Source organism: Perca fluviatilis, chromosome 8 (genome assembly GCF_010015445.1).
Source record: "Perca fluviatilis chromosome 8, GENO_Pfluv_1.0, whole genome shotgun sequence".
Lineage (NCBI taxonomy): Eukaryota > Metazoa > Chordata > Actinopteri > Perciformes > Percidae > Perca > Perca fluviatilis.
Window position 1 is genome coordinate 5,683,328 of NC_053119.1, and position 15,482 is coordinate 5,698,809.

Consider the following 15,482-nt stretch of genomic DNA (forward strand, 5'->3'; position numbering starts at 1 on the left):
CATGGGGCAGACAGAAACTACGCACCATAGCTTTAAATATTACATTGTAACATATTAAACTAAATGTAAAACTAACTAACATTACATTTCTGCTTACATTTTAAGGTATCCGTAATAATGATCCAATAACAGACTAAACAGAATGAAAATAACATTCGCATGCAGGGATCACACACAAAAGTCTGCTCACTTTTAATGATCCAATAACAGACTAAACAGAATGAAAATAACATTCGCATGCAGTGATCACACACAAAAGTCTGCTCACTTTTAATGATCCAATAACAGACTAAACAGAATGAAAATAACATTCGCATGCAGTGATCACACAAAAGTCTGCTCACTTTTATTTTGAAGAAGTGCTACCGGAAGCAGTTGTATTTACCGTGGCTAACTTGAGCAATAAGGAGTCTGGTTAAAGAGTGTTGTTCACGGCTCATGTATTGTTTTTTTCCCGTCAGTTCTGCTCTTTCCGTTACGTAGTTCATCAGATACCACCGGAGTGAACCACCAGAGCCTGTATGTATCGAGAAACTTGTTTAAGTGGACTTTGTGTACATTTTTGGGACGTTTCACCTCAGACTCATCTCCTTTAGCCAAGAATGCTAACTGATGTTAGCGTAGCGTGCTAGCTGGAAATAGACGGAGACAGAACTCGGTCACAGCGCTGGTAGGAGAGACTGTTGAATAGAGACCAAACTGTATGTTTCATGGACCCACAATGTTCAGATAAACTTGTCTGAATGGACTCTGTGCTGTTCCCTTTATTGAAAACGTCTGAATTATCTCCTGGTGTCCCACGAAACTGATTAAGTTAGTTTGCTAGCTGCTGGATGTAGACGGATCCGCACGTGTCAGATTGAGTATACCGTTTTTAACGGAGTGTGTCTGGAGGAAAAGTTTCTGTGAGTTAGTAAAAATGTCTATAGTTCAAATGCTGAGAGCTTTTGTCAACCAGCGACTAACTGCGGCTGCTGAAGAGATATGTGAGCTGTTTGTAAGAACGATAGCAGAGTACGAGGAGGAACTTTGTCGTTCAAAAGAAAATCACCGACAACTGAAACTGATGGACGCCGCTGATTGCAACCCTAAAGTCCGGTTACACAGAGCAGGTTTGTACAGCTTTGTTGTTGTTATCACTTAAAACTGCTTGGGAAACAGTGGAGGAGGAAGTATTCACAAACTTTACTTAAGTAAAAGTACTGTTAAAACACTGTGGGAATATTGTTACAAACAGTCGTGGAATGTAACTAAGTACATTTACTCAAGGACTGTACTTAAAGGTGCAGTAAGTGATGTTAATCCAATACACTTTTTGTCAAATTCAGCAAATATCTCCTTACGGTGACCTAGCTTTCTATTTTGTGTTCCTACACAGCCCTGGCTGTGTAAATGATAAACAAGTTACAGAAAGGTGAGCCAAACAACACTATTTCAGCCAATCAGCAACAGCCAGCGCCTTGCAAGGGAGTGATGGGGGCGGGGTAGGCAGCAGGTGAATGGACACCAGTCAGCAGAGGCCCGTTCCAGAAAGCAGGTTTAGTGAAAACTCTGAGTTTGTTAACCCTGAGATGAGGGGAACTCTGGGTTTTCCGTTTCAGAAAGAGAGGTAACTTAACCTCAGAGTCAGTTACTATGGTAACTTAACCTCAGAGTCAGTTACTATGGTAACTGAGCCTGTGAACCTAACCTGGTCAGGAGCAGGTTTTCTTCAAGAAACCTTGAGTTTCTCCCTCTGAGAGGGAGGAGACTGAGAGAAACTGAGAAAAAAAACTCAAGTTTCTCACTAATTTCCTCATTCATTCAGTCTGTATCAGGCGCATTTTAATGCAGTTTGTTATCTGCATGAATAAAAAAAACGTATTGGTTTATGTTAGGCAGATTATAAAACGTTTTTTTCTCAAACATGTCATGTCCTTTTGTCGACGATCCCGTTGATGAAAAAGCTGTATTACTTCACAGAGAGTTTACGTCGGGAGATGATATTGAGTCCCGAATATAGATGTATTTTCATTTCCACATAACCGATTTGAGAGGTATTTTTAATCACAGTCCATTAGATATGTAGATACCTTATCCGTACTCATATCACTATAACATCAACCATCGTGGACAGGCTTTAACATCCAAGAAGATTCTTTGTGTCTCATTACGTTTTTTGCAAACGGCAGTTTTCTTTATAACAGCAGCAGATCATACTGTAAAGCCACTGTATGCAGAGCCGTCAGAAAAGTGTGACTCGCTCTGAAACGTTTTTTAAATGTTTTTGTAGTGTTCCCTGGACACAAACCAGTGAGAGCCATTAAATAAATAAATGATTATACATTATAGTTCTGTTAATGATATGGTGCTGCAGCCTCAGAATGGGATTAGTAGCCTGTAGTTTACTTTTTCGCCCGCAGGATTGCACCTAAATGAAATTATAGGTGTAATACATTTCCAGTTTTCACAGTAATATAAGTTAACTGTGATTAAATATGAAATTAATACACTGTTAATGCGTACACATTGACTCGAGCAGCAATTTTCTCCCACACCAATTCTCTCTCTTTTGCAGCAACTCGCAGTTTGTGAGCATGAGTATTTCCGCCGACCCGTTTGTTTGTGGTTGTTACCATGGTGAATCGTAGTATCATGGCTCCATTCATGCTGCCTTTTTATAGTGGTTGTGCACGCGCGTAACTAGGGTTGGGCATCGAGAACCGATTCCTAATCGGAATCGTTTCAAAAATTACGATTCCATCGGAATCGTTTCTTTATCGGAATCGTTTTGGAGGATTTGGTTTCATATCTGATCTTCACATCCCAATTTATCATGCGCAAGTTTGGGTTTCCGTAGCGGCCAGGTGCTTGTTGTGTTGCAGCCGTGGAGCGCAGTAAGCGGTGCTCTAGTGTGGCTTTATTTTACGTTGAAAAAGCTGTAAAACCGCAAACCACCTTTTGAATCAAAATAAAAACTTTCCTCTTATTTGTGAAAATAGGCATGTGACCCGTTTCAACTCCACCCCTCAAAGTTCGGAATCAAGAACCGATGAGAACCGGAATCAGAATCGATAAAATCCAAACGATGCCCAACCCTAAGTAACCCTGAGTCAGCCTACTCCGAGTTGATTGAACCAACTCAAATCAGCTGTTCTGGAACCGAAAACTCAGAGTTTCCCATCTCAGGGTAAATCTACTCAGACATCAGGGTTAGACTCAGAGTTTGTTAAACCTCCTTCCTGGAACGGACCCCAGGAGTTATCAAACATTGACATCAATGCTGCTGCCAGTTCTGTCGTTGTTTACCTTTTTTCTTCTTCTTCTAGTCTGTAGAAATAGCAAAGTCGGTATCCTTTCCTCACTAGCGCCACCTCTGTTCAGGATAACACTGCAACTAGTGTCGCGACCACCACGTGCATGTAACGGTATACTGGACGCCTAACAGCAGCTAATGTTAACGATCGAGAGCTTCGCCTCTAACATGACAAATAAACTACAGTTATTACATTTTCGATTATCAAATCAGGAGGCAGAGGAATAGCTTAATTTAGGGATAAAAGGCCGACACTAACTGCTAAACTAAAGTAGCTAACAGAACTAATTGTGTGTAAACAACTGTGGGATTAGCGAGAATGCCCCTAAAAGGAGATAGCTATGATTGCTTGAGTGAATTAATGTAATGTTAGGTTTAAATGTAATTAGCTGCCGTAATGAAGAATATACATATACTGCGTTGAGTTACCGAAATAAAAAAAGACGTTATCAACACAGAAGCATGTCAGCCGAGCAGGAGGCAAGACAGCCGAGCTGGTGTAGTTTCATTGATGAAAGTGGAAGCCTCTCTGCATATCCATAATGCATTATGTCCAATTACGTGTTCAATGTAGCCTGTCACACTGGCAACCACGATGGCATGATTTGAAAATATGAGGGGTCGCCCTGAGCCTAATTTGCTGTTTCACTATTTGCCGTTCTCAATAGGTAAGTTTAACCTTGTCCATTTGCCGTTGTTTGTAATGGCTGCTCCCATTCCCAACTTCCCAATTCCACAACAAGGAACCGAAATTTGCGTTCTAATCCGTAGGAACCGGTTCCATAGTGGAACCAGGTTTTCGTACCCAACCCTAGGTGGAGATTAGATTCTGAAAGGGGGGAGTTGTATTTGTTTGGCAGTTGAGCTCAAATATCAACAATCTTTTCACAGCATCCCTTACTGCACGTTTTTAATTGCAAATTTGTACTTGTACTTTGAGTATTTTCATTTTACATCCATGTTTTACAAGTGTTAACATGAAGTAACATTTTTCTAAGACTTGTGCATGTATTTCGTTATTCTCCTCAGACGTCCAGCAGCTGTCGATGGTTGAAGAAGATGTTCCCCTCGAGCAGCAGTGGAGCTCCAGTCTGGACCAGGAGGACCCAGAGCCCCCCCCACACATTAAAGAGGAACAGGAGGAACTCTGGACCAATCAGGAGGGAGAGCAGCTTCAAGGGCTGCAGGAGCCTGATATCCTGTTCATGTTCACTTCTGTCCCTCTGAAGAGTGAAGAAGATGGAGAGAAAGCTCAGTCCTCACAGCTCCATGAAAGCCAAACTGAGGAGAACAGAGAGGCAGAGAGAACAGAAGCTGAGGGAGAGGACCGGGGAGGACTGGAACCAGCCAGGAACTCAGATCCAGATAGTCCTTTACAACCAGCTACTCATGACAAGACTGCAGACTCCTCTGAACCTGAGACTGATGACAGTGGTGACTGGGAGGAGACTAGGGAACCTCATTCAGGTTTAAACTCTCTGCAAAACAATGAAGAACACGTAAGTGATGTTGAATGCAATACTGGAAAAACATCAGTTAGCTCCTCTGGATGTGCCGGAAGCTTTGGCCACGAGGAACATCTGCAGAAACACTCTGGAGTCCAAAAAAAAAGGAAAACACATTGTTGCTCCGTTTGTGGTAAAAGTTACACTCGGATTAAGTCCTTACGGATTCACATGAGATTTCACTCAGAAGGAAATGGTTTCCCCTGCTCAGTTTGTAAAGCAATTTTCAAGATGCCTAGCAATTTGAATATACACATGAGAATCCACACAGGGGAGAAACCATTTAGCTGTTCAGTTTGTGGTAAAAGATATGCACAAAAGGGAAATCTAAGACAACACTTGATCGCCCACACACACCAACCATTTAGTTGTTCAGTTTGTGGTAAAGGATTCTCTCTGAATAAGACTTTAACGACTCACATGAGACTTCATTCAGAAAATGTCTCACCTGCTCAGTTTGTAAAATAGTCTTCAGTAACCTTGGCATTTAGGTTAATCACATGAACATCCACAAAGGGGAGAAACCATTTTGATTAAGTTTAGATAAAGGATTCGCTCATCACTCATAGGTCAAAGAAAACGCAAGTGTGTTGGTGAGAGCAGCAGAAATAAATGAAGCTGCAAAGATGCTTGTTAAAGGGTAATTTTGGTGGGGGGTTTTCCAACCTGGACCCTATTTTCCTATGTTTTTGTAGGTAAGTGACTGATAGGAACAACAATCTTTTAAAAAATTGATCCAGTATTAAATGTGAACGCTGTAACCGGCAGCCATAATGTAACCCTACGGGGCAAATGTGGATCGTCAAATTTGTCCACTAAAAGTGCTTCTTTTTTTCTTTTTTTTGCCACTGACAGACTCAGATTATTATTCTAAGCGTCTGACAAAATTATAGAAAGGATCCCTACAGAGATAGACCTTTAAAACCTCTTTGAGACCTTTCTGTTTAACCAAAAACAGCTCTGAGGTTGCTGGCGCTAAACCCACCAGACTCCATTTAAAAAATAAATAAAATAAAAATAAAAAGCACATAGACTGTTTTCTTTGTGGAGATCTGCTATGAGTGGTTGAGTGTGCCGTTACGGGCGCAGCCATCCTGGTTGCTGATGTGATGATTTTAGATGAGAGGGAGGAGCTGCTTACACTCTACGTTACACACTTTCACCGGCAATCACATCATAGCCACGCCCTCAAACACCCCCTGCTTTATCGCCGATTTTAAAATCGACGAGATCATAATTAAAAAAATGAACATCATTCTGTGTTGCAGAAGACTTAAAACTAGCGATTGAGAATATCAACTCATTATGAAAATGTTTACTGAGGTAATAAATCAAGTGAGAAGTGGGTCACTTTCTCATAGACTTCTACAGAAACCGACCGACCTTTTTCAACTGCATGTGTCGCCCCCTGCTGGAATTCAGACAGAATGCAGCTTTAAGGCACTTCCACATTTGCAGCACTTCGCCGAACTGGATGCTTTGATTAATATTATACAGTCTATGGTATAGAGCCAACATATTTTCACATGTAAATCGGTAAACTATGTGTTTATTTCAACCAAAACTAGAGTTGTGATGGTTGGAAAAGAAGAAAGACGACCCAAAACGGCTTTTCATAGTTTTGTTTTTGTCTGCTTTGAATGAGGTGTATTTTACGATGCTAGAATGACTTTTAAGTTTATTTACATGGAGTCTGGTGGGTTTAGAGAACGCAATTTATGGATGTTTTATGTTTAAAAAAAAAAAAAGGATCTTACTCTTTGACAGAAGGGTCAACCTTTTTTTTTTTTTAAATGATTCCAGCAGGACTTGGTTGAACATTGATAAATTACAAACTTTAAGATCAAGTGCCTCACTATTCAGCAACATTTTCTCTTCAGTTTAAAGTCCTTACTTCCTTGTTTTTGCTTAACTGTAGAAAACTGTTTTTGTGCCATAACTGAAGTGACTAACTGAAAAAGAAGTGGCTACATCATTGTTTCCTCTTCAACATGGCCCACAACTGATCTCTTTGATATGTCAGAGTGATTCTGTTTCTATGTGCGCCTCTGTGGCAGGAGAATCTGGAAAATTCACAAATTTCAGCAAAGATTTCAGTTTAAGATTCCTTGTTCTGATGTGAATTTGTTTTAGGACGTGAATATTTTACTTTTTGTTTACGGAGTTCTCTGTTTTGCTTAGGGAACATGACACTTGTATGTAGTATACTGAGAGATTTTTTTTATCCACTTAAAGTGCTCATATTATGCTCATTTTCAGTTTAATAATTGTATTTAGAGGTTATATCAGAATAGGTTTACATGGTTTAATTTTCATTTTAAATTTTTTGTTGTACTGCACATTGCTGCAGCTCCTCTTTTCACCCTGTGTGCTGAGCTCTCTGTTTTAGCTACAGAGTGAGGCATCTCACTTCTGTTCCATCTTTGTTGGGAGTCGCACATGCACATTACCTAGGTAAGGACTACTAGCCAGTCAGAAGCAGAGTATGAGGGCGTGCCCTGACAGTACCTAGGTAAGGACTGCTAGCCAGTCAGGAGCAGAGTATGAGGGCGTGCCACGCTAGCAGCTAGGCGAGCATTATAACGTGTGTTACAAAGTGACCATGTTTGTCTCTGAAGTAAAGGCTGGACTACAATAGAGCTGTTTGGAGCAGTTGGTGAACAGTGTTTTCTGTTGGAGATCCCTTTGGGGTGGACTTTGGGCTTTTTCACTTTGTAAACCTATAACCTGCACAAAAAAGATATATAACACAATAAAGGAAAGGGGAAAAGTCAAAGCATAATATGAGCACTTTAATAAAAATTAAATTCGAAGACTTTTACATCTGTTTACCTAAAAAGTGTTGGCTAGCAATGAGCTACATTTACTCCATTTAAATAAAAACTGGTTTAATTCACCCCCTTATCTGGGGAAATGTCACACGGTTTCATTTAAATAATTGTATGTTTGAAGCCCAAAGAGAGAGAGTTATCCAATATTTTACCTAAAAATCAAAGATTAAAGGGGTGATAGAATGATTATATAGGGTATTTTACACTGTTCCTTAAGGTCTCCTAATAATAGGGTATGTAACATTGGTTGGGCTGAAAATTGCCCAAATGCTATTTTATTAGGCCCTTAACTACCCTGTGAATATGGCTCTATTTGGAACAAGAGCTTTTCTTCCAAATATGGTATGCTCATTAATATTCAGAATGAGCTGCACGCTGATTGGTTTGAGCAAACTACATAGAAACACATGGGAGACTCTGCAGCAGGCCTCATATTTCAGACACTGCAAAGTTATACCTTGTTTGTCGGGCTATTTCGTTATTAAATTCACTTCTGAGACTTTTTTAAGCGAGAAATCAACTATATAGAGCTCAAATATGGGCCGATTTACGAAAATTGATGGTTAATTGCAAATTTGGTAAGACTGTGTGTCGGAGTTCAGCCGCCGGTGCTGCCTCGCCGCCCGGCCTGCCTTCCTTCACAGACCCCGGCCTGCTATGAGGTACTTGGAGCTCCGTCATGGCTGGCAGCCCACAGCAGGGACTACCAACACCGCTGCCCTGAGAGAGCTCCAGGGCCTTCAACTCCCCTCTTCCTGCTAGCTAAATGGCCCGTTGTGTGAGAGTGAGAGCGCGGTCAGCGAGCTTGTTACACCAGCAATCTCTTACCACATGTTACACACATGTCACGCCACTTATACAACATCTAACTAAAGGTCTTATAAAGCTAACAACTGTGTCCGATTTCAAGTTAATGAATATTTGTGAAGGCTAGGTGTTTCTTTAGATGCGACTGTCCCTTCAATCCTAGCTATGTATAGCTAGCTACAAATCACGGATAGTTAGCTTCATTTTCAGCGATTTTCGGAGTATATTTACAGTTTGAATTTCGTCACGCCAGGTATACAACTTCTACCTAAGGGTCTTATAAAGCTAACAATGGTGTCCGATTTCAAGTTAATGAATTTTTGTGAATTTCAGAGGAATTCTAAGAGGAGGCTAGCTAGCTAGCTCACATCTATAGAGCTCCATCCAGCCGCAGGCTCTATCAATGAGACTCGCGGACAAGCTGCGTTAATTTCCCCAATCGTTTGTTTAAATAACTCAACACATTATAATTACACACATTTTAAGATTAACTGGAATCTGTGGTAAGAGATTGCTGGCGTAACAAGCTCGCTGACCGCGCTTTCACTCACATACACCTGGCATCAGGAAGAGGGGAACTGCAGGCCCTGGAGCTCTGTCAGGGCAGCGGCGTTTAGTAGTCCATTAGCCCACAAAACGGTGACTTTGCGCGGGTATGGAGTGCTGTGGGCTGCCAGCCTTGACGGAGCTCAGGCTGGGGTCTGTGAAGGAAGGCAGGCGAGGCAGCTACACAGGCAGCACTGGCCACTGAACAGTTGGACAAAATTTTCAATTAGACATTTTTTGTAAAACGGCCCATATTTGACCTCTACATAGTTGATTTCTTGCATAAAAAAAGTCTCAGAAGTGAATTTAATGGTAAATTAGCAGATGAACAATGTATACAATTTCTGAGATCTGCCCGACCTAGAGTCAGAGGACTAACTGATCTCAGGTCAGTTTTGTAGCCTTTGTAAATGTTGGGGCGTGACAAAGAGAGAGACTAGAGCCAAATGAGGAGGAGCCGCAATAGTTGACGTCAACTATGGGGCTTGTTGAGATTTGCCCGTTTTCAGAGGCAGTTTCAAATAGTGAGATTTGCAGAGAAAAGGTGTCAATGGGATTTAGAGGTTCTATGTATGTCCTAGTTACCCACTAAACTGTCATTATTCAACTATGACAAGTTAAAATCGGTTTTGCATTCTATCACCCCTTTAAGGAAAAGTAAAAAAAAAAAAAAAAATATGAATACAAATTTGTGGAGCAGAAGGACTTTTTGTATTAGAACTGCAAATACATCTTCATTAATGTCTCTAACAATCAGCCCAAATGTAATTTTGAGTAGTTGCGCATTAATGCATTAATAATTTAACAAATTACATGGTGTAGCATTTCCAATTTTACTTTAATAAGACGACAAGTCTATATCGACAATGTTTTATTTATGGGATAGTCCCTAATTTTCGTCCGAATTACGAGTGGTATTGGGGGGGAATCCGACCCCCTTAGATGAGACTTGGACCCAAAAGGGATGAAAATAATAGTTTGGGGGGACCTGAAATTTGTTTTATAAAATATGTTAGCCTATCCAAATTTGTATGTATTTAAATGCAGTATTTACCATCACATACCAACAATTCAGGAAATAATCTAATGAAATACAATTGTCAAACCCTCACTCCCCATTTGGGCTGTACCAAAATTTCTCTGGTACATTCAGACTGTGTCCTTTGCTGTGGTTCTTTGATATCAAATCACAAGCTGTCAAAACGTAACGTTTTTAAAACTAAGTGGCTGAATCAACTTTAATCTCTGCAAAAGCCTGATATACGAATGGGTTTACAAGCGGTGGCCATACGTTTGTCTAATATTTCACTGCCTTGGGAACATAGTGATAGCCAACCTTTGAAAAACATTTAGTAGCAAGATCGCTATGGTTTAACCGGAGGTCTCCCTTCCACTCAGCGGCCATGACCATCGCTGCTGCTTAGCTTAAAAACATAAGGGCTCCTAAGAGCTGTGGAGGAAGGTCTGGCAAAGAGAGACTATGAAACGAATATTATGGAAAACATAATAACCAAATCCTTCTTAATCATTAATAATCATATATATAAATACAAGAAGAAGTATTCAGATAAGGCCACACAGTTAACATTTTTACACTACAAGTAGCTAAAAGTCCTACATTCAGATGTACTGCAACACAATTATTACATATAATGTTACATATTAAACTAAATAATAAACGTACTAACATCAAATTGCTGATTACATGTTAGGTTATCAGTAATACTGATCAAATAATATACTAAACTATGAAAATAACATTCGCATTAAGGGGTCATTCTGCTGCACATGGGCATGTAAACAAAAGTCTACTCGCTTTTATTTTGAAGAAGTGCTACTAGTCTATACCGGAAGCAGTTGTACTCACCGTGGCTAACTTGAGCAATAAGGAGTCTGGTTAAAGAGGGTTGTTCACGGCTCCTATATTGTTTGTTCCCCGTGACTCCTGCTCTTTCCGTCACGCAGTTATCCACCAGAGACTGTATATATGGATAAAGTGGTCTTTGTGTTCATCTTTACGTTTTACCTCAGACTCATCTCCGTTAGCGAAGCGTGCTAGCTGGCAATAGACGGAGACAGAAATCGGTCACACAGCGCTGGTGGGAGAGCCTATTGAATAGAGACCAAACCGTATTTAGCTAGACACACAATGTCCAGATAAACCTGTCCGAATGGACTCTGGGTTGTCCCTTTATTTGAAAACGTCTGAATTATCTTCTATTGTCCTATAAAGTTAGCTTGCTAGCTAGTTGGAAGTAGTAGACGGAGCCGAACGTAACCTAGCAACACAGCGCACTTCAGCGTGGCGGACAGGGAGTGTGTCTGGAGGAAAAGTTGCTTTGACTTAGTAAAAAATGTCTAAAGTCCAAATGCTGAGAGCTTTTGTGAACCAGAGACTAACTGCGGCTGCTGAAGAGATATTTGGGCTGTTTGAAAGAACGATAGCAGAGTACGAGGAGGAACTTGGTCGTTCAAAAGAGGAGAACGAGCGACAACAGAAACGTCTGGACGCTGTTTGCGACCCTGAAGTCCGGTTACACAGAGCAGGTTGGTACCCATACTGTGTATGTTGGTACCGCTTCATTGTTATCCCTTTAAACAGCTGGGGAACCAGTGGAGGAGGACGTATTCACAACCTTTACCGAAGTAAATGTACGAAGACACTCAAAATACTCATTTACAAGCAGTGGAATGTATCTTAAGTTAAGGCTGGATATGAATATTAGTTAGAACATTAGTTCGATGGATAGGTATTTGAATTTTTTTATTTTGTTTTCATTTTTTGAAAAGAGTGCATGCAGGCTGAAATTCACTGTGGTCAGGATTTAGCTGCTTGCTAAATGTCTGCTAGCCACTGGCTAAACTTTTTTTTTTTTTTTTTATTGAGCACATAAGTATACAGCCACAAGTGTATACAATACAAACAGGTAAAGTACGCCAGGGGAGATACACAAATTGAAACAATAATAAAAAGAAAGAAAACAACTTTGAAAAGTACTAATAGTGTGTGTGTGTTCTAACAGTGTTCTTATTACTGCAACATGATATAGTAGAAATATAGTGTGAAGTTAGGTGTTTTATTTTGGAATTTGGACTTATTCGGTACAGCCCTAAACTAAGTACATTTACTCAAGGGTTGAACTTAATTACAAATTTGAGGCATTTGTATTTGAGTATTTTAATTTCTACAACCATGTTTCACAAGTGTCACATGAAATTACAGTTTTCTACGTGTGTTTCATTCTTCTCCTCAGACGTCCAGCAGCTGTTGGTTGTTAAAGCAGAGGTTCCCCCTGAGCAGCACGAGTGGAGCTCCAGTCTGGACCAGGAGGAACCAGAGCCCCCCCCACACATTAAAGAGGAACTCTGGACCAGTCAGGAGGGAGAGCAGCTTCAAGGGCTGGAGGAGGCTGATATCAAGTTCCCGTTCACTTCTGTCCCTGTGAAGAGTGAAGAAGATGGAGAGAAAGCTCAGTCCTCACAGCTTCATGAAAGCCAAACTGAGGAGAACAGAGAGGCAGAGAGAACAGAAGCTGAGGGAGAGGACCGGGGTGGACCAGAACCAGCCAGGAACTCAGATCCAGATAGTCCTTTACAACCAGCTACTCATGACAAGACCGCAGACTCCTCTGAACCTGAGACTGATGACAGTATAGACTGGGTGGAGACTAGGGAACCTCAGTCAGGTTTAAACCCTCTGCAAAACAATGTAGAACCTGGAAGTGATGTGAAATTGAATACTGGAAACCCATCATTTAGCTCCTCTGAATGTGCTGGAAGCTTTGGCCACGAGGAACATCTGCAGAAACCCACTGGAGTCCAAAAAAGAGGGAAAAAATATTGTTGCTCTGTTTGTGGTAAAGGATACACTCGTAAGAAGTCCTTATGTAGTCACATGAGACTTCATTCAGAAGGGAAAGGTTTCACCTGCTCAGTTTGTAAAGCAATTTTCTCTCTCCGCAGCAATTTGACCATACACATGAGAATCCACACAGGGGAGAAACCATTTAGCTGTTCAGTTTGTGATAAAAGATATGCACAAAAGGGAAATCTGAAAAAACACTTGATCGCCCACACACACACAACATTTAGTTGCTCAGTTTGTGGTAAAGGATTCTCTCTGAATAAGACTTTAATGACTCACATGAGACTTCATTCAGAAAACGTCTCACCTGCTCAGTTTGTAAAATAGTCTTCAGTAACATTAGCAATTAGGTTAATCACATGAACATCCACGAAGGGGAGAAACCATTTTGATTAAGTAAAGATAAAGGATTCGCTATAGAAGTAAAATGTATAAAAAGGACATTGAACGGTTTGCCGTAGTTATTTGATTAGTACACAACAAAATGGCAATTGTTAGCTGTCATGGAGACAACACCCGTCAGTGGGGCCGCAACTGGCTGGGAGGAGAGCGCCCCGACCATTGATGTGTATTATTGAAATGGATGTATTGATGATGAGGCAATTTTTCTTTCCTGCAGGATTAAAGTACTCAGGGCAAGACTTGGTTCAACAGTAATGAGCCAGGCCGACTTGGAGCTGATATAGACTTTAAGAAGAGCCTTTACAGATAAGATGAAGCCACACAATCGGTTTAAATTCTGTTTTTATTTGTCATTACATGATTTTGTCTGGGATTTTTTTTTATTTTGGCCTGATGAAAAGTGAATTAGTTGGTGCTCTGTAAGTGGTTTTATTTACAATTCTTAAGGCTCTCTTTTGAAGGATGAATAGGTTCTGTGTTCGTTTTGTAAGTGTTTCCCCACTGGCAGTATGAAGGAACAAAACATGTACAGTGAGTGTTGATTTAAGGTATTTGGTTTTACACAATATTGCAATTGATTTGGATATTTCGGCCTTAATATAATGTATATGTGGCTTCCAACATAATTGTTCATCGATTATTACTCCCAGAAAGTTAAGTTCTTTTACTTTTTCTATTTCAATGTCATTTATCATAATTTTTTGTGTAAATTTGTTGCACGATTGCCAAAAATTATAAATTTTGTGTTACTTAAGTTCAGTTTATCTGTACTGTATGTCAATACATGTTTTCATTTAAATAAAGTATTTTATGTTCCCTTTTAAAGCTGTCTGGTCAACATTTATTACTTGACTCCCAATTTAATTTAAAATTATTGTACTCTGCTGGTCTTGAATTGATCCCCTTGTGTGTAAAACATAAACAGTTGATTCATGAACGCCTCAAACTTTATTTGGTGTTATTTCAGTCCAGTCACAAGTCTTTATTCAAACTTTAGTTGGAGTCTATATGGGCAGATGTTGTGCATGCGCTGATGCTTGAGTTGCCGTATGTTTGTTTGTTTGTTTAGTAATGTGAGGAATATTTTCATGCTTCTTATTCGTCACTGGTAACCTGTACTTATGTTTAAAATCAATATAAATTTCCAATCACAGAAACTTTAATTGGACACAATTCAACAGCTGATGTGTTGGATTCACCCAGTGGCCTCTAAAGACTGGGCTCAGGTTGGTGTAAAGCAATGTAATAATTGCATTGTGTTTTTTTTACTTTGATAGTAATTTGCCCAAACTCTTTTGAGACTCGCTGCCAAACGATCCTAACTTAATCATCTTTCAAGAGTTTTTTGCAAGTCTTGTGGTTACCATCTACGACCTTTGTTTGGCCTCCATTTAGTTGAAGAAAATTTTTTGGGGGTTTTCTGCCTTTCGACAGGACAGCTAGTTGAGAAAGGAGAGAGAGAGACAGAGGGGGAAGACATGCAGGAAATTGTCACAGGTCGGACTCGAACCCTGGACCCCTGCGTCGAGGCATAAACCTCTCAGTATATGTGTGCCGGCCCTATTGCTGAGCCAACCTGGCCACGGCCTCCATTTAGTTTTGTTTAAAAACAGTCAGCATCTGGGTGCCCAGGTAGCTCACCTGGTAGAGGATGCGCCTATATATAGAGGTTTACGCCTTGACGCAGTGGCCGCAGGTTCAACTCTGACCTGCGGCCCTTTGCTGCATATCATTCCCCCTCTCTCTCCCCTTACATGTCTTCAGCTGTCTATAAATAAAGGCCTAAAAATGCCCCCCAAAATAATCTTTATTACATCCATAAATGTTGCGTTACCACCATATCCTGTAGAGCCTCTGGTCTCGCCTCGCATTTGGTAATTTTGTGTGGCACACAACGGCCAACGGCAAAGTTTCTACACAAATCAATTTACATTTCCATTTAATATGCTATGTTGAGCATTTGCAAATTAATTTAAGGATTCATTTGACTTTAAGGATTCACACAAACATTTTTAAGTCAGTTTACATGTATTCAAATGTTGGGTTTCAAATCACTCTGCATTTATTTGTGCATTGTGTTTCACGAGACTCGAGTCACTTGACAATTCATTCACAAATAATTTATATTGCCATTGACAAATACCAAGGTGATGTACAAATGATACAGATACAAATCACTATGCATTTATTTGTGCATTATGTTTAACATGACATTTGTTTTGTTTTCTAAA

General features: G+C 40.2%; 1 protein-coding gene across 5 annotated transcripts; it reads left to right on the top strand.

Annotated features, from left to right (window-relative positions):
* Positions 1-391: 391 nt before the first annotated feature.
* Positions 392-14,054, top strand: LOC120563928 (zinc finger protein 569-like). Of its 5 annotated transcripts, none has more exons than XM_039808446.1 (3): positions 392-1,112; positions 4,325-4,933; positions 12,239-14,046. In XM_039808446.1, exons 1-3 carry the CDS (start codon positions 920-922, stop codon positions 13,174-13,176), a joined length of 1,740 nt encoding a protein of 579 aa, XP_039664380.1. In that variant the 5' UTR covers positions 392-919; the 3' UTR covers positions 13,177-14,046. The 5 variants fall into 5 exon arrangements, with proteins under 5 accessions (XP_039664380.1, XP_039664385.1, XP_039664381.1 ...); XM_039808451.1 differs by having other exon boundaries at positions 4,325-4,794; positions 12,239-12,570; XM_039808447.1 differs by lacking the exon at positions 392-1,112 and adding an exon at positions 1,378-1,414 and having other exon boundaries at positions 12,239-14,049.
* The last annotated feature ends 1,428 nt before the right edge of the window (positions 14,055-15,482 follow it).